General features: G+C 44.6%; 1 protein-coding gene across 9 annotated transcripts in view; it reads left to right on the top strand.

Annotated features, from left to right (window-relative positions):
• bnc2 (basonuclin 2) overlaps positions 1–18865 on the top strand; it is a 533367-nt gene that overhangs the window by 238324 nt on the left and 276178 nt on the right. The window contains exons 1-2 of one of the 9 annotated variants that reach the window (XM_055632360.1): positions 13498–15410; positions 15838–15926. The exons of 7 other annotated variants lie outside the window; for them this stretch is intronic. In XM_055632360.1, coding sequence (XP_055488335.1) covers positions 15903–15926 — 24 coding nt within the window. In that variant the 5' untranslated portion in view covers positions 13498–15410; positions 15838–15902. Of the gene's footprint in view, positions 1–13497; positions 15411–15438; positions 15927–18865 lie in introns of those variants that run through there. One more of the 9 variants, XM_055632359.1, reaches the window with a different exon arrangement.

The following is an 18865-nucleotide window of genomic DNA, read 5'->3' as shown; positions in this document are numbered from 1 at the left end:
AACATCACCTATTCCTTCACTCCATAGATGCTGCCTCACCCGCTGAGTTTCTCCAGCACTTTTGTCTATCTTCGATTTTTCCGGCATATCAGAATCAGAATGCTTTTTTGTCATTGCATGTGTCACATACAACGAGATTGCTGTGTCTCTCCATTTAAAAGAACTTCAAACATTCACATATTCATACTTTTTACACTCCCTCCCTCCCCAAACCCACCCATGGATTCACATTTACATAAATTGTCTCCCACCGCCCCTCCTTCCCCATAACCCTCTCCCGAGACAGAGTTCAGTTCCAAGATTGCTGATGGTTAAAAGCTGTCCTTGAGTCTGGCAGTGCGTGACTTTAGCGACCTGTACCTTTTTCCTGAGGGCAGCAGTGTGAAAAGGTGGTGACAAGGATGTGTAATGTCTTTCACGATATTACAGGTCCTGCTGCGGCATCTGGGGTGGTAAATGTCCTCCAGAGGGGGCAGGGGGAGTCCAATGATACCCGGGGCAGTTTTTATCACCCTCTGGAGAGCTGCTCTATCAGTTATTTCTTAAAAACTGCCCATCCATCTTTGTACATTTACAAACTTGGCCATGGTACACTTATTCCCTTCATCAAAGTGAGACTCCAGTATTGATTCCTGTAGTACCCCATTAGTTAATTTACTAACCTGAAAATGATCCATTTATCCCAATTCCCTGTTTTCTGTTAGTTAGCCAATCTTCTACACATGTGAATATATTTCCCCAATCCACTCATATGTTGTGCGGTATCCTTATATGTGGCCTCTCGTTGATTGCCTTCAAGGGAGTATTCAATCTCAACGCATCTGGCAGTGACCTAAATGGGATTGGTTGGATGTTGAGGTATCTGATGTTGGGACTGCAGAAGATCAGAGATCATCCTTCAACAATGTGTTATCATGCAGCAATTGTTTGCTGATGTGAATAAAGTTGGAGAATAGAGATTACTGCACATTATACATTCACACTGACTTGCTACGTTTCCTGAACAGCGGGAAGCATGCACAAGGTTGTCATGGAACATAGAATCAGGCACATCAGCCTGGTGTCCACACTATCCATAAGGTTATGTTAACTGTATACTAATCCCATCTTTTCTTTTATATCCCAGTCCATTCCCTGCACCCACGCCCCACTCTCCCCTGTTCCACCAGTTCTCCACTCCACTCACCAAAAGTGACCATTTAACCTAACTAGCACACTGTTGGTAACCAGAGCACCCAGCGGGAACCCATGCAGGAATAGGCAGAATGTGCAACCCTAACTCCCCGCATCGCTATACACAACAAGCACTGTCAGCATTGAATGCTGTTTGTTGAAGCTGTGGGATGGTTTTCTGAGAACATTTTGCACATACAGTCTGAGAACAGTTACAGGGTGTAATTCGAGTGACAGTTTAGGAGGAGCTCAAGTTTACAGAAGTTAGATGATGGGAGCTCAGACAGAATGATGGAACTTAGTTGTGACAAAGATATGGATGAGGGTTTTTGCAGCAAATAAGCTGGGTGCGCTTTAGGCTTCGGCCCCCTTTGGTCATGGCTGACCATGGGTGTCTCCAGGGTGCTATTCCCTATATGGAGATGCCTGTGCTTGACTTTGTTTGATGTGGGAGACTGGTACACAGACAGCCACCTCGTGGTCCTTGACAGATCTGGGTCAGGATCCAGTGGCATGGAGTCCAAGATGACCGGAGACCCTTTTCTGCTGCAGCCTTCATCTGCCTTCCCAGCCGTTGTTACACTCCACTATGGTCAGCCATCATCGTCCGCCTGTTCCACCGTTGAGGTCTTGGTTGGATTGCTCTTTGTCAGAGACCTCCCCCTCGACCGTACCGCCATGGGTGGCCCTACCAGGAGCATAGCTCCAGACGGCATCGCTCTCAGGATCTCATGTCCACACAAGCTTCTCCATCACAACAAGGTGATAATCCACGGAGAAGTGCACCCTAACCCTGCAAAATGATGATTCTCATAAAACCCTCTCACAGCTTCATGGCAAGGACGCTGGCTCAGATTCCTAGTGTTCCCCAGCTAATGGAACAATGGGAGTAGCATTAATCACATAGAATACAGCAGATCAAGGTGGACATCTAACCACCACCTTCTCAAGAGCATTTAGGAATGGGCATAAACTTTGACAACATTGATTTTAAGAAATTGTAGTTTGTCCATTTTACTGTGAGGTTGTAAATGCGGATACAGTCCACATGTTACTTTTCATTTCTGTGATGTCTGTCTTGCATTCTGTTAGGTGTTAGTGGCGACACCTTGCCCTAGGAATGTGCTAATGGACTCCAGAGGTAGGAGCAGTTCTAACTAACTGCATGAAACTCGGACTTAATGGTCACACAGCGTAAATGCATTCCGGGAGATGTTTCAAATCAACGTGGAGAATATCACACCCTGAATGATTGTTGAGCACAAGAAAGCTGCTCAGGGCACTGTGAAGAGGCTGCAGTGTGCATGTCCAGCACATGTGGAAGGTATCTGCAAACCCCCTACTCTTGACAGAATTGTGTGCACTGTCTATCTATGCCAAGGAATGCTCCTTTAGGAATATGGAACTTATGACTTGAAGGTTTTGGGTGGAAGAAATCTCTCGGGTTTATGGAGCTTAAGGAAAGATTCCTGTAATATATTTTGAATGGCTGTGTCATGAAGGGAAAAGAAGACTGTAGACTATTTAAAAGAAACCTTTGACTTTCTTTCGTAACATGTTGAAAAAATGCAGTTATATTAGCCTTGGAACTGCTTGTACTCCCCAGACTTCGTAAAAACAAGGTGGCGGCTGTATGTGTGCAGCAGGCAGGGGACAAGTGGCCAGACAACCTAGAGACAAAGGAGCCCCTGAGAACCCAGCTGTAAGTTTATCTGCTGTGGTTTGTAGTACAGCTGGTTTCAAATGTGTCAGCCTTGTTCTGCCGAGTTTGCCACAGTTCCATTGCCAGAATGCGAATGTTACAGCTGGTAATACTTACTGTATCTGCTGTAAAATATGTGATTCATTAGCTGGAACCTTCTGGGTTTTCAGCCAAGTTGGTCATGTTTTTGTAAGGATGTGGTAAAATCAGGGTAGGGGGTGGAACATGTCCGGAAATCTGTAACTGTTTAATTGTGGACCATAATCAGTTTTTTTTTTTTTTTTTAAAGAAAAAAACGAATGTTGTATAAATAGTGAAGTTACTTCTCCTTGGATGGAACGCAATCTTCGATTTCTTTGCGTTGATCTTATAATGTGTCATCAGATTGAAACTGCAGTTTCTTTGCCCAGATCAGGACAAGAATGTGGGAATGGTTGGAGTGAGAGTAGAAATGTATTTAAGGGGAAGCTGGAGAATCATGTCAGGGAAAGAGGAATAGTAGAGATGAGATAAAGAGGGCTGGGAGGAGCTCATGTGGAGTAGAAACATCACCCTGGAACTTTTGGGCTAAACATTCCGTACAAACTAAAAAGATTGGAGGTTGTTTTACCATTTTGTTCTCCTAGCTTAATCTTCTACTCTTGACTCCTTAAGGCCAATCACACTTGCAAATTTCATTTTAAGAGTGAGATTGGACTTGCCTGGAAAATCTGTTCTCCAGGGAATGCGGTAATGGTGTCTCCAGATCGATGTATGTGAAGTCGGTTTACAGTGGAGTAAGCATTTTTGTGACAGACTACACATAACTGCTGGCAGAATGCCCTCTCTGATTTATCCTGAGGATATGAAACGATGTCAATCTTAACCATCTTAATTCTTTTTAACTCCACTGAAATCAGAAGCAGCAGGACTGGCATTCCACCTAAAATATCATCTGTCCATTTCCCTTCAGAGATGCTACCTGACCCACTAAGATAGAGTGACACAGAATGGATACAGGCCCTTTGGCCCAACTTGCCCACACTGGCCAACAATGTCCCAGCTACACTAGTTCCACTTACCTGCACTTGGTCCATATCCCTCCAAACCTGTCCTATCCGTGTACCTGTCTAACTGTTTCTTAAACGGTGGGATAGTCCCAGCCTCAACTACCTCCTCTGGCAGCTTGTTCCATACACCCACCACCTTTTGTGTGAAAAAGTCACACCTCTGATTCCCATTAGATCTTTTCCCCTTCACCTTGATCCTATGTCCTCTGGTCCTCGATTCCCTTACTCTGGGCACGAGACTGTGCATCTACTCGATCTATTCCTCTCATGATTGTATACACCTCCTTAAGATCACCCCTCATCCTCCTGCGCTCCATGGAATAGAGGCCCAGCCTACTCAAACTCTCCCTATTCCATCTTGCCAATATCTTTCCTATAACATGGTGCCCAGATTGAACACAATATTCTAGATGTGGTCTCACCAACGTCTTATACAACTGCAACATGACCTCCCAACTTCGAAACACAATACTCTGACTGATGAAGGCCAAAGTGCCAAAAGCCTTTTTGACCACTGTAAGTTCCTCCAGATGTCTGCTTCATTGCTCAAGATTTTAGTATCTGCAGCCTCTTGTGGATTCACAGAACTATTATCTGGTTATTAGCAAAATCTGTCATTGCGCTATCTGGTGAATCTGTGTCCATTGACTCATCAGGACACGTTGCTGCCTGAAGGTGTGAATATTTAGTTCTGATTACCTGCTCCCTTTGTGCAGTGTGGACCAGCAGCCCAATGCTGCTGCTGTGTGCTTGAGTGGGTTCTGTACTTGCTTCGTCTGCTTTATTTCACTGACTCTAGGCATGGATCATCAGAAAAGTTAGCAAGAGAGGTGGCACCGTGACACAGCTGGTAGAGCTGCTGCCTCACAGCACAAAAGACCGGGGTTCAAGCCTGACCTCGGGAGCTGTTTGTGTGGATCTTGCACATTCTCGCTGTGACCACGTGGATTTCCTCCGGGTGCTCCAGCTTCCTTCCTCATCCCAAAGACATGCGGGTTTGTTGGTTAATTGGCCTCTGTAATTTACCCTGAGTGTGTAGAGAGTGAATGGAAAAAGTGGGATAACATAGAACCCGCGATCAGCGGTTGGCGTGGTCTCGGGCCTGTTTCCAAAACTAAAATATGACTTTGCTAGTACTGCTGGCTTCATCAGGCAGCAGTGTGCCATTATGTGCTTGATTTCAATTTGGAGAAGTTACACGTCATTACCACTCTGGACTGGAATGGGTGGGAAGTACACTCCATAACCAGACATTGGGTGATCATGGGCAGCGTATTACACAGGTGAATTCTCGGTATGCTGGCAGCAGTTCTGATGTGTTCATTCCACGATACATGGTTTGGGTTCCTGGATGATGGGAAGGGCTGCTATTGCCTACAATAAACATTATGTGCTGATTATGCATCTGGGGTTACTTGCTTTTGATGTGGCAAATAACTTTGGTACATAGTTATCTGTGCCTGGCAGCATATGCACAATGAATATCGAGATGCCAATGAATTATGGTGGGATGGATTCTTGGTCTGCTGCAACACTGACTCCACAACCTGGATTGCTCTGGAGGTGCCCCACTACACTCCACCTAACCATGTGCAATGTTGGTGTCAGATCCTCCGTGATCTTCAGTGTACATGCCAAACTTCTGCCAGGTTTGTACATGCCCTAGGTATCTTGTTGAGGGATTCTTGCAGTTTGTGGATCTGAAGAAGCTGTGGGGTAAGTTCATGTTCTTATCTCATAGTAGCTGAAGTCGGTCATTCAACCTATCGAGTCTACTCCAACATTCAGTCATGGCTGATCCATTTTTCCCTCTCAATACCATTCTCCTGCCTTCTCTCCATAACCCTTGACACCCTTATCAATTAAGTATCTGACAATCTCCACCATAAAAATATCCAATGATGGCCTCCACAGCCATCGGTGGAAATGAATTCCACAGATTCACCACCCTCTGAATAAATACATTTCTCCTCATTCACTTTCCAAAGGTACGTCCTTTTATTCTGAGGCTCTGGCCTCTGGTTCTAGACTCTCCCACTAGTGGAAACATCCTCTCCATATCCACTCTATCCATGCCTTTCACTGTTGGGTAAGTTGAGAGAGAAATGTGGTGTGAGCAGAAGCTTGCAATAATGATTCTACCATGCTGGCAAGTCAAGGTCTTTTTGACATCTGCCTGGTTGAAATAACTATGATCATCTACTCTCCTACTGGTTTGGTCCAAATTAAAAATCCCAGCCTAACATCCTATGGCCAGTCTGATTCAGCCATGACTAATCCAAACTCGCCCTCTAACCTAACTGAATCTAAACCTGATCAGAGCCAAATCGATCCCTTCACAGTCCAAATCAATCACAGCCATTCTAAACCGAGAACAAGCCTGAGGATTTATATTTTTCCTGACCTGGAAGTATTTGAAAAAAGTTAGAAGTGCTTGCTGTGGTAATCAACTTGTCAGAAATAGAGCAATGTCAGATTCTGATTTGTTTAGCAGGTTCTAAGATATTGTAAAATATTAATTCTGCAGATACTGTATTAAAAGAGAATGCTGGAATGACACAGCAGGTTTGTTAGCTTCTGTGGAGAACAAAGAATCAGCGCGGAAACATGCCCTTCAGCCCACCAAGTGCGTGCCGCCCAACAACCCCTGTACACTAACACTATCCTACGCACACTAGGGACAATTTACAATTATACCAAGCCAATTCACCTACAAACCTGTACATCTTTGGAATTTGGGAGTAACCCAGAGAAAACCCACGCAGGTCACAGGAAAAATGTACAAACTCCGTACAGACAGCACCCGCAGTCAGGATCAAACCTGGGTCTCTGGTGCTGCCCGTGTTTGACCCATATCCCTTTTGACTGCCCTCAAGGCACTTCCATTGACTGCCCCAAGGTCTTCACATCTTTCCCCAAGGTAAAAACCGAGGAGGAATATTAATTGAGGAGTTTGCCCATGTCCTGTGTCTCCACACAGAGATGATTGCTTTGATTCCTGAGGGGCCCCATTCTCTACTAAGACAAGTTGTAGAGAAAAGTAGGTGGGGGGATGGAGAGAACAGAAGGGAATGCCTGTGCTAGTGTGGAGACAAGGAGAGGTTGAATGATCCAAATTGTGCGATGTCAGCTGAGAGTTGATGATGAAGGCTGATGGATAACAATAGACAATAGGTGCAGGAGTAGGCCATTCGGCCCTTTGAGCCAGCACCGCCATTCAATGTGATCAAGGCTGATCATCCACAATCAGCACCCCGTTCCTGCCTTCCCCCCATATCCCTTAACTCTGCTATCTTTAAGAGCCCTGTCTAGCTCTCTCTTGAAAGTATCCAGCGAACCGGCCTCCTCAGCCCTCTGAGGCAGAGAATTCCACAGACTCACAACTCTCTGTGAGAAAAAGTGTTTCCTCGTCTCTGTTTTAAATGGCATACCCCTTATTCTTAAACTCTGGCCCCTGGTTCTGGACTACCCCAATATCAGGAACATGTTTCCTGCCTCTAGCGTGTCCAAACGCTTAATAATCTTATATGTTTTAATAAGATAGCCTCTCATCCTTCTAAACTCCAGAGTATACAAGCCCAGCCACTCCATTCTCTCAGCATATGACAGTCTCGCCATCCCGGGAATTAACCTTGTAAACCTACGCTGCACTCCCTCAATAGCAAGAATGTCCTTCCTCAAATTAATGGACCAAAACTACATACAATACTCCAGGTGTGGTCTCACTAGGGCCCTATACAACTGCAGAAGGACCTCTCTGCTCCTATACTCAGCTCCTCTTGTTATAAAGGCCAACATGCCATTCGCATTCTTCACTGCCTGCTGTACCTGCATGCTTACTTTCATTGACTGATGAACAAGGATCCCCAGATCCCGTTGTCCTTCCCCTTTTCCCAATTTGTCACCATTTAGATAATAATCTGCCTTCCTGTTTTTGCTACCAAAGTGGATAACCTCACATTTATCCACATTAAACTGCATCTGCCATGCATCTCCCCTCTCACCCAACCTGTCCAAGTCGCCCTGCATTCTCATATCATCCTCCTCACAGTTCACACTGCCACTGCCACTGTGTCATCTGCAAATTTACAAATGTCACTTTGAATCCCTTCATCTGAATCATTGATGTATATTGTAAATAGCTGCGGTCCCAACACCGAGCCTTGCCGTACCCCACTAGTCTGAAAGGGACCCGTTAATCCCTACTCTTTGTTTCCTGTCTGCCAACCAATTTTCTATCCATGTCAGCACTATACCCCCTATACCATGTGCCATAATTCTGCCCACTAATCTCCTATGTGGGACCTTATCAAATGCTTTCTGAAGGTCCAGGTACACTATATCCACTGGCTGTCCCTTGTCCATTTTCCTAGTTACATCCTCAAAAAATTCAGAAGATTAGTCAAACATGATTTCCCCTTTGGAAATCCATGCTGACTCAGACAGATCCTGTTAGTGCTATCCAAATGTGCCGCTATTTCATCTTTTATAATTGACTCTAGCATCTTTCCCCCCCACGATGTCAGGCTAATGAGTCTATATTCCCTGTTTTCTCTCTCCCGCCTTTCTTACAAAGTGGGATAACATTAGCTACCCTCCAATCCACAGGAACTGATCCTGAATCTATAGAAGATTTGGAAAATGATCACCAATGCATCCACGATTTCTACAGCCACTTCCTTAAGTACCCTGGGATGCAGACCACCAGGCTCTGGGGATTTATCAGCCTTCAGTCTCATCAGTCTACCCAGCACCATTTCCTGCCTAATGTGGATTTCCTTCAGTCCCTCCATCACCCCAGATCCTCTGGCCACTAGTACATCAGGAAGGTTGTTTGTGTCCTCCTTAATGAAGACGGATCCAAAGTTCTTGTTCAACTCGTCTGCAATTTCCTTGTTCCCCATAATGAATTCATCTTTTTTCAGTTTTCAAGGGTCCAACTTTGGTCTTAACTAATTTTTTCCTCTTCACAAACCCAAAGAAGCTTTTACTATCCTCCTTTATATTCTTGGCTAGCTTACCTTCGTACCTCATCTTTTCTCCCCGTATTGTCTTTTTAGTTATCTTTTGTTGAAATGATCCCAGTTATCAGACTACTGAATGATCCTTTCATAATCTAAGGTGCAGGTACAGGCCATTTGGCCCTTCAAGCCAGTGCCTGCCATTCAATATGATCATGGCTGATCATCCAGAATCTGTACCCTATTCCTGCTTTTTCCCCATATTCCTTGATTCCGTTAGCCCTAAGAGCTATATCTAACTCTCTCTTGAGTACATCCAGTGAATTGGCTTCCACTGCCTTCTGTGGCAGAGAATTCCACAGATTCACAACTCTCTTGGTGAAAACCTTTTTCCTCACCTCAATCCGAGATGAGGGAAAATGTTTTCAGTTTAAATTGGCAACATCTGAAGAAGGGTTTCGGCCCGAAACGTTGCCTATTTCCTTCGCTCCATAGATGCTGCTGCACCCGCTGAGTTTCTCCAGCTTTTTTGTGTACCTTAAATTGGCAACATGGTTGGCACTGACATTGTGCGCTGAAGGACCTGCTCCTGTTCTGCTTTGCATGTTCTCTCCTCTTCTGGTATTTTAAAGTTCACTCATCCAGTACCAGAGGATGCTCTGTTGCCTCCCTGGTGCCAGGGTGCAAGATGTCATGCACCAAAATCAGAACATCCTCGAGAGGAAAGGGGAACAGCCGGCAGTAGTTGTGCACATAGGCACAAACGACATCGGGAAGAAGAGGAAGGAGGTTCTGTAACGTGAGTTCAGAGAGTTAGGAAGAAGACTGAAAAGCAGGACTTCTAGGGTGGTTATCACTGGATTGCTTCCAGTACTACTTGCTGGTGAGGACAAGAACAGGGAGATATGGAATCTGAATGTGTGGCTGCAGGGCTGGTGCAGGGACCAAGCATTAGATTTATAGACCACTGGGATCTCTTCTGGAATAGGGGTGACCTGTACAAAAGGGACGGGTTACTCCTTAACTGGAGCAGGACCGACATTCTTGCAGGCAGGTTTGCTAGGGCTACACGTGTGGGTTTAAACTAAATGGGGGGGGGGGGGGGGGGGAGGGATTGACAAATTGGGAAGTATAAAGATGGAGTTGAAGGGGAAGTGAGTACAGGAAAAGTTGCAAAACACTCTCGAATTAATGGGAAGGAACGTTGCGATAAGAGAGTAAGGTCAGGGCCAATTGTGAGCGGTGTGAGAGAGGAGGTGAATATGGAGGTCAAAGTGTTGTATATGAATGCGCGAAGTATAAGAAATGAAGTGAACAAGCTTGAGGCTCAGTTAGAAATTGGCTAGTATGATGTTGTGGGAATTAGAGAAATCGCTGCAAGAGGACCAGGGCTGGGAACTGAATATTCAAGGGTATACTATCGCAAGGTGTAAAACTGGGAAGGTTGGTTATCTGAAACTGTTGAATTCACCGTTGACTCTGGAAGGCTGTAATGTCCCCAGTCAGAAGATGAGTTTGTGTTGCACTTTGTTGAAACAGTGTAAGAGACCAGAGGCAGGGCGGTTGAAGTATTTCTAACAAATGTATTAAAATTTATTTCTCTCTCATAAATCTGTGTTAATTTTGCCCAATCTGATTATTGTTTTCTGAGTACTTGTTGGCATTTTATTAACAATAGATTCCAGGAGTTTCTCTACAACTGATGGCAGAATAACTGGTCTGTAGTTTCCTGTTTTCTCTCCACCTGATTTTATTTGTGCCGTGGCATGAATTTACCTGAACTCTCACCCCATTTTATTGCTCTGAGCTAAAGAAATCTCAAGCCTTGGAAAGAGCCAGATTACGTGAAGGAGCCAGATTAATACACGTTGAGTTCTGCATTGTTCATCCAACAAATAACATTGTTAGCATCGGCTGTTAATACAAAACACACTCATGAGTGCAAATCTGAAACAGAAGAGTACAGCACAGGAATAGGTCCTTCTGCCCACAATGTCTAAATTGAACATAATCTATATCTCTCTATTCCCTGCATATGTGTAAATACTAGAAATGTGAAATTAAATCATAATATGCTGGAATCACACAGCATATCAGACAGTATATGTGGAGAGAAAAATGGTATTAATGTTCTGTTTCATCAATCTGAAACACTAACTTTTTTTCTCTCTTCAAAAGATGGTGCTTAACCTGTTGAGTATTCTGTTTTCATTACAAATCAGTGGCAGACAGGAATTGCAAACGTCCAATTTGTGTAATTGTGTGTTATCCCAATAGAGAGATGCTAATTATTGTGCATTTACTTAAAAAATTATGGTTGACAAACCATTGGTACTAAAATTGCATGCTCCATTGTCACTGATGTCACAGTAGGATTTGAGTTTTGAAATACCATTCCAAAAATAATTTCTGCGACGGTTCAAAATAATTTTAATTTAAATGTATGAACTGTGAAACGCCGGAATCCTGGTATTTTGTCCTAATCACTAACTAGCGCAGGAGCAGCACAGTGGCACAGCTAGTAGAGCTGCTGTCTCACAGCATCAGAGACCTGGGTTTGATCCTGAACTCAGTGGCTGTCTGGGTGGAGTTTGCATATTCTCCCTGTGACCATGTGGGTTTCATCTGGGTGCTCTGGCCTCCTCCCACAATCCAAAGATATTTGTAGGTTAATAGGCCACTGGTAAATTGGCCCTAATGTGTCGATGAGAAATTGGAATAACATCGAACCAGTTCAAATGGGCGACCGATTTGTTGATATGAACACGGTGGGCCAAAGGGCCCAACTTTGTTTACATGCCATCCAGTCAAATAGTACTATACATGAGTACAATCAAGCCATACACAAGTATAACAGGTAGTACAAAGAGAAAAGTATCGGAGTGCAGAGTATAGTTCTGTTACGGTTACAGAGCAAGTGCAGATTTTTTTTTAAAGTGCATGGGGCTGCAATGAAGTAGGTTGTGAGATCAGGAGAGGACTGTTCGCTAATTTGATAATAGCAGGAAACAAGCTGTTCCTGGATGTGGTGGTACGTGCTTTGAAGCTTTCTTATCTTCTCTCCAACAGAAGAGAGGGAATTATTGGGACGTAAATAGTCTTTGATTATGTTGGCTGTTTCCTGAGGCAGTATGGAGTGTTGATGGGGTGGGAAGGCTGATTTGAGTGATGGACAGGACTACATCCACAACTCTGCAAGTCTGGGGCAGAGCTGTTGTCAAAACATGTGATGCATCCAGATGGATTGCTTTCCAGATAGAATGTAACGAGAAAAGTTGTTAAGAGTCATGGAACATGGTGCAGTACAGCTCTGGAACGGCCCTCTTGTCCCACAATGTTTGTTTCAAACATGATGCCTAATTAATATAATCTCATCTGCTTGTACATGATCCATATCCATCTATTGCGTGCACTTCCATGTGCCTATCTAAAGGCTTCTTAAACGCCTTTATTGTATCGGCCTCCACCACAACCCTGGCAATGCGTTCTAAGCCCTCAGCTCTCTCTCTCTGTACATCACACAAACCAACCTCCCTTCCATTGACTCCATTAATACCTTACGCTGCCTCGGCAGAGCCAGCAGCATAATCAAGGATGAGTCACACCCCGGCCACTCTCTCTTCTCCCCTCTCCCATCGGGCAAGAGGCGTGTGTGAAAACACACACCTCCAGATTCAAGGACATATCCTTCTTAGCTATTTTCAGGCAACTGAAGCATCCTACCACAACTAGAGAGCAGTCCTGAACTACCTCATTGGGGACTTTACTGGCATTATCATGAACTAATTATTATTCCCTTATCATGTAACTGTACACTGTGAATGGCTCGATTGTAATCATGTATTGTCTTTCTGCTGACTGGTTAGAATGCAACAAAAGTTTTTCACTATTCGTCGGTACACTTGACAATAAACTAAACTGAAACTCAACCATGCCGACCATCAAGTCCCCATCTATATTAATCTCATTCACATGTACTTGGTCTATAGCCTACTATGCATTGGCAATTCAAGTGCTCACCCAGATACTATTTGAAAGTAATCAGAGGATTCCACCAACTTCTCACTCCATATTGCAGATCAGACAAGTTAAAGATAGTTCAGGGGTCTTTAATGAGTTAGATAGTAGCTCTGGACCGCTCTCTAGTTGTTGGTAGGATAGTTCAGTTGCCTGATAACAGCTTGGAAGAAATCAGAGAGATATTAATGTTTTTTAAAAAATCCCCATTCTCTCTGCTGCTCTCGCTGGCAGCAGGGGGAGGGACTATAATACCCAGAAGTGTAGTCCCTCACTCAGACTCTGCCAGACCCAGGAAGGGAGAGGGTCACGGCTCTCTGAGCTGCGAATAACACTGAACACACGTCTACTCCATGGTGAGTCCCCTCGATGCGGCTGTAAATTGGCTGCTGCCCAATTGACTGCCTCGCCTTTTTAAAAAGTTTGTGTTCACAAAATGAATTTTGGTTGTCAGGTGGCTGCTGCCCAATTGATGGCCTCCCCTTTTTAAAAAGTTTGTGTTCACAAAATGATTTTTTGGTTGTCAGGTCATTGCAACAGTGGGCAAGAATCCATTCGGCCCACAATGTCTATCCTAGCTTCGGCCCGCAACACCCATACTAGCGCAACAGAAAGCCCCCCCACCCCCCATTGGCGAGCAATATTGGAATTGGTGGAGAGGTGGAATATTGCGTTGGTGACCAGGCCTCCCGTGTGATGCTGGGACCCAACGGGTCCCACTTAGTCTAGTACTTGATATATTTAATGCTTGGCCTCCACTGTGTTCTGTGGCAGACAATTCCATTAGTTCACCACTCCCCAGGAGAAGAAATGCCCCCTTAACAAGAGCCAACCGAGGTCCATCCCTAAAGGACAAGATCTATCTATCTTTCCCATGCTCCTTCCCAAACATTAACAGAATCATTGAGTTCATTTTTATGTTGAGTTGCTTAAACTTGCACTCAGGCCTCTGAGTGGTAATGCTTTGGCAATCCCACTGGGCCCCAGCAGCCTGGTGAGAAATTTAATTGGCTTCAAAATCCAATTGTTTGTTTATATGATTGAACGATTAGAATAAATTATATTCCTATCCTGATCATAGTCCTGCTGATCTCTCCCTTGTTAACACTCCATTTCAACTTAACATGCATTTTTGAAGTTTGCAGAACACAAAACACAAATTGCAATGTTAGTAACGGATTGCATTTTTCTTTGTTTCTTTCTCTCAATCTTTGTGTTAGGAAACAATTCTTCATTAATGTCACACTTGCACAGCTGGTAGAGTTGCTGCCTCATGGTGCCAGGGACCCGGGTTAGTTTCTGACCTTGGAAGCTGTCTGTGTGGAGTTTGCATGTTCCATGTGTGTTTCCTCTGGGTCATCCGATTTCCTTCCACAACCCCCAAAACGTGCAGGCTTCTAGGATAATTGGCCCCTATGAAGTTGCGCCTAATATGTAGGGAGTGGATGAGAAAGTGATATAGCATACAACTAGTGTGAATGAGCGATCGATGGTAGGTGTGGACTCGGTGGGCCGAGGGCGCTTTTTCCTTACTGTATTTCTAAAGTAAACAAAATTTTACCTGAATCAGACTTTAGAAAATTGACCTTTTTGCTTGTCTTCAGAATGTTGGAAAGCTTGGCAGAAGTTACTTTAACCTTAAGGAAAATATCCCATCACTACAGATGATGAACACATAATGTGAAACTAGGTCCCGGTCAGATTGCTTTAGCAAAGCAGCTCTGGGCAAAAACATTACAATAAAACTCAATGTATTTTACTCACAAAGTAAAATTTAGTATTAAAAGAAAAGTAGCTAATTTGATACATTTTATTAACCAATTGTGAAACACGGGATTAGTTTTTATATTGTTTGAATTGTTATTTTAGACATATAAAATTCCAGTTACCAAGGGAAACAGACAGTCATGAAGTTTGAATGATTAATCCATGTCATAGTGTTCTGCAGTAGTTAAAACTGCACATTTTAACCATGGCTCAAAGCTGTGGAATTCACTCCCTGAACTTCCCCAGCTGTCTCTGCCCTCCCCCATGACTCATTCAAATCTGTCTCCCGACCTCCTTGGTCACTTGACCTAATATCTCCTGGCAAAAAAATGTTGTCTGATAACACTCCTCTAAAGTATACGTGGGTATATTTTATAAGCGGTGCAGGCTCGAAGGGCCAAATGGCCTCCTCCTGCACCTATTTTCTATGTTTCTAGCTATGTTTTACCAGATCATTGTGATATATAAATGCAAATAGATGGCGTTGCCAAAGTGAGCCACTTGGTAGTTTGCCCCGGTGGACATCATAGTAATTCTCCAATCCTTCCCTCAACCCCAAGGGCCAATGAATGAAAGCCAGTGCAGCCTCGGAGTAATTTCTGATTTGGGAAGCGTTGTCTGAAAATTGGTTCAGTGCTACTGTGGCGCCCCAAGCTAGGGCCCAGGGCTCACGGCTGCTGTCTATGGGTCATAGGCTGGAGCGGCTTCCTTCACGTAGTGTATGACAGGTCAGCCTTACTGGTGAGTGCAAACATATTAAACGAGAATCGCCACGATTGTCATTGAATTTATCAGTTCGCTGCTCAGCAGAAGCACTGTGTAAACATTGCTTGGGTTTTCATTAACCAGCCTTGTGTGTACATGGCTGCTAATAAAGACAATATCGGCGCTGATTATTGTGTCGCAACAGGTCTCTTCTCTATCTCAGCGGGTGACCTGTGGCACCCGAGTTTTGTCACACTGCCTTCGCTCGCTGTGCCTCGCTCACCACCTTTGAACTTTGTAAACTTGATCGAGCTTCCAGCAATGAGAGCAACCGCGCGACACAAGTGCAAGGTTTAGACTTTTTTTTTTGTTGGCGATCACCGAGGGACAGGAAGATGTTCAGCCCTCTGGCGGGGATCGAATGCAAGATGTTCACCTGAACGGTGCCGCTTGTTGTTTTCAGGAGGAAGTGTCTGTTCGAGCAGACTCCAGTGGAGCTAGTGGCCGCCTGGCACGGTGGCTGAGCCCATGCCGTCTCAGTCGCAAGGCAGTGTAAGTGTATCTGCGGCTCTGACACCCAGCTATCACTGCCGTTCCGCGCTTGTTTAACGGGATGTCTGTCTACTGTGCCATGTAAGCCTAGCGGTGGCGAGTGTGGTGGGTTGAAAGGCGACGCTTGTGAAACGGGTGCATTCTTCAGTTCAGCCGCGCTCCGGCGAGCAGCAACTGGACGAGGTTCAACATAACCTCTGCTCCAACTAAACTCCGGAACGACGCTGGTACAGGGCCTGCGATTTATTCTGTGGTTAACAATGGGACGGGGGGGGGGTAATGAATGAGAGGACAGTGCGTGGATATCGCTTTGAAGAATTTAAATACTTCTAATACTTGAAATGCTGGTGCGCTCTTTAAGCGCTGCCTCGCAGGTTATGTTCCTCGGCATAGAATGAGGTGCGGCAGCCCCCAGCGGAAAATAGCCCTCGTCCCATCGCAGGACAACTTTACTGCTTTACCTGACACTCCTGTATTGTTTCCGATGGAATTTCAATCAGGAATGTCCTCCAGAAAACTTTTTTTTCCGCCGCCTTTGCATATTTGTTGATTTGAAGGCTGCGCCGCCGCGTACACACACACACACTCCTCCTCTGCGTAACTTGACTGAAGCCACAAAGCCTACCAGAGATAACGTGTCCAGCGCAGATCGGTGGCGCACCGCCCTGCACAAACTAGAGATAGTTCCCTCTAAACTCCAGCCCTACCTCCACCCGACCTAAACCCATGGCACCCCGGCGGGGTTTCTTTTTAAACCATTTCTTCTGTGTAACTTGGGTGTGTTGGGGAAAAAATGGGGTAGGAAGAGTAAGGATAGCGGGTGATCTGATTCAAAAATCAGTTACCGTCAGAGAATTTCCTAACCAGTACCTTAAATATTAGTACTTTATTGACACCCCACCCCCAGGCTTTGAGGCATATGAGCCGCCTGGCATGGATCATCTCTCCTTCCTGAAAAATAAATATCTCTGTTGAAACAAGGGAGCGCTTTGGACTTGGATTGCAGCAAGTCGGTCGAAAACGCGGTTGAAGGCGGTGACGTTGACAGGGCGAACTTGTGTGAAATAGGACCTTAAATGTTGGAAATGGGACATTATTTAAAAGCATAGTGAAAACATGTCTGGCTCGTAAAAACAGACACATCGATAGTTTAAACCAAGCCTGTGACATCTCCAGATACACAAGCAACTGCAGACGCTGGCTCAGAAAAAAGAACAAAATGCTGGAGCAACATGTTCTTCAGAGATAGACACAAAATGCTGGAGTAACTCAGCGGGACTGAAGAACGGTCTCGACCCGAAACGTCACCCATTCCTTCTCTCTAGTGATGCTGCCTGTCCCGCTGAGTTACTCCAACATTTTGTGTCTTTCTTCGATTTAAAGCAGAATCTGCAGATCCTTCCTACACATGTCCTTCAAAGCTGCTGCCAGGCCCGCCGAGTTACTCCAGCATATTATGCCCTTTTCTGTGGCATCTCCAGTTTACCGGGGTTTAATTCCACTAAAGTTTTAAATGCATATGATTAGAACAACAACAACTTGGCTGGTAACTTACCCCCTACAAGGGGGCTGTTGCCAGGAGTGTTTACATTGATTTTTTTGCAGGCTGAAGAGTGCTCTCTGCTTCCGACTGATTATCCCCGCAACACTGCAAATACAACTCAGTCAGAGTGCACAAAGTCCATTTGACCCACACTTGATGTGTCAGCTCTTTGAAAGACCTTTCTAATTAGTCCCACTTTACTGTTCTGCTCCTGAGTGTGGCTCCAGTTTCAAAGTTGGATTCCTGTCTTGGAGACAGCTTGATTGCACCGAGAAGTCATGTTAATGTCTTGAGAGCAGAATTTGATCTTCAGTCACATGCATGGAACATTCAAAGCAGTGTTGTCTGTGCATTGTATTTCATGTCCACAATCCACCTCCACTGAAGTTAAACTTTAGAAGTAATTACAACTTTATTAATGTTTTGAGAGCATGATGCTGAGGGTTCAATTTCTATCCTTTGGCTTTTACACCTGTTTGCGTCACTTCACAATCCTTTATTCGTTTTCAGGATGTATTTTCTTACTCCTCTCTCAAGAAGGTGCTGATGAGCCAATTTCTTGGACTGCTGCAGTCCTTCTATTCCCACAGTGCTGTTGGGAAAGGAGGTGTAGAATTTAGACCCAGTGATGATGAACGATGTATGGGATATATTCCCATCCACGAAAATAAAAAAAACCTGCTGAAAATCCAAAATAAAAACAGAAAATGCGGGAAATATTCAACAGATCTTGCTGTGTCCGTGGGCCAAGAAGCACTTAATATTTCAGGTTGAACATCTTTTGTCAGAAGTGGGATTGAGAGAAAGGAAAACGCAGGGTGGGGGAGTGAGATGCTATGATAGGGTGTAACCCAGATGATCATGGGAGTTTAGCAGTTTAGGCTGGGTATGTCCTCCACTGTCAGAGAATAAAAAGAGGAAAATGAAAGAAACAAACTGAGCCACCACCTGACACAATTCATCCTTCCTTTCTATTTGGCATATTGAAAGGACTGTTCTGTTGGCTACTCCCAAGTTCATGCTTCCTTTCCCACCAACTACCCCCTTCTTTCAGCATTTCCCCTTGCAATAGCAATACTTATCCTGCCACCTTTTCTCTTACCACTATCCAGGCACCCAAACCGTGTTTCAACATGATGCAGCAGTTCACTTGTACTATTTCCATTCGAGTGCACTGCATTTGCTGGTCACAATTTTGTCTCTTCATTGGAAAAAACAGGCTCAGTTTGGATGACTCCTTAGCAGAGCACCTGTGTTCAGTCTTCAGTTGCAACTCTGTACTACCTGTTGCCTGCCACTTGAATTTTCCTATCCCACTCTCACTCTGAGCTATTGGTCTGGGGCCATGAACACTGTTGCAGTGAGGCCCAGCGCAATCTTGAGGAACAGCACCACA

Source organism: Leucoraja erinacea, chromosome 3 (assembly GCF_028641065.1).
Source record: "Leucoraja erinacea ecotype New England chromosome 3, Leri_hhj_1, whole genome shotgun sequence".
Classification (NCBI taxonomy): domain Eukaryota; kingdom Metazoa; phylum Chordata; class Chondrichthyes; order Rajiformes; family Rajidae; genus Leucoraja; species Leucoraja erinaceus.
Note: the sequence above shows the minus strand (reverse complement) of the source record. Positions and strands in the feature narration are given on the sequence as shown.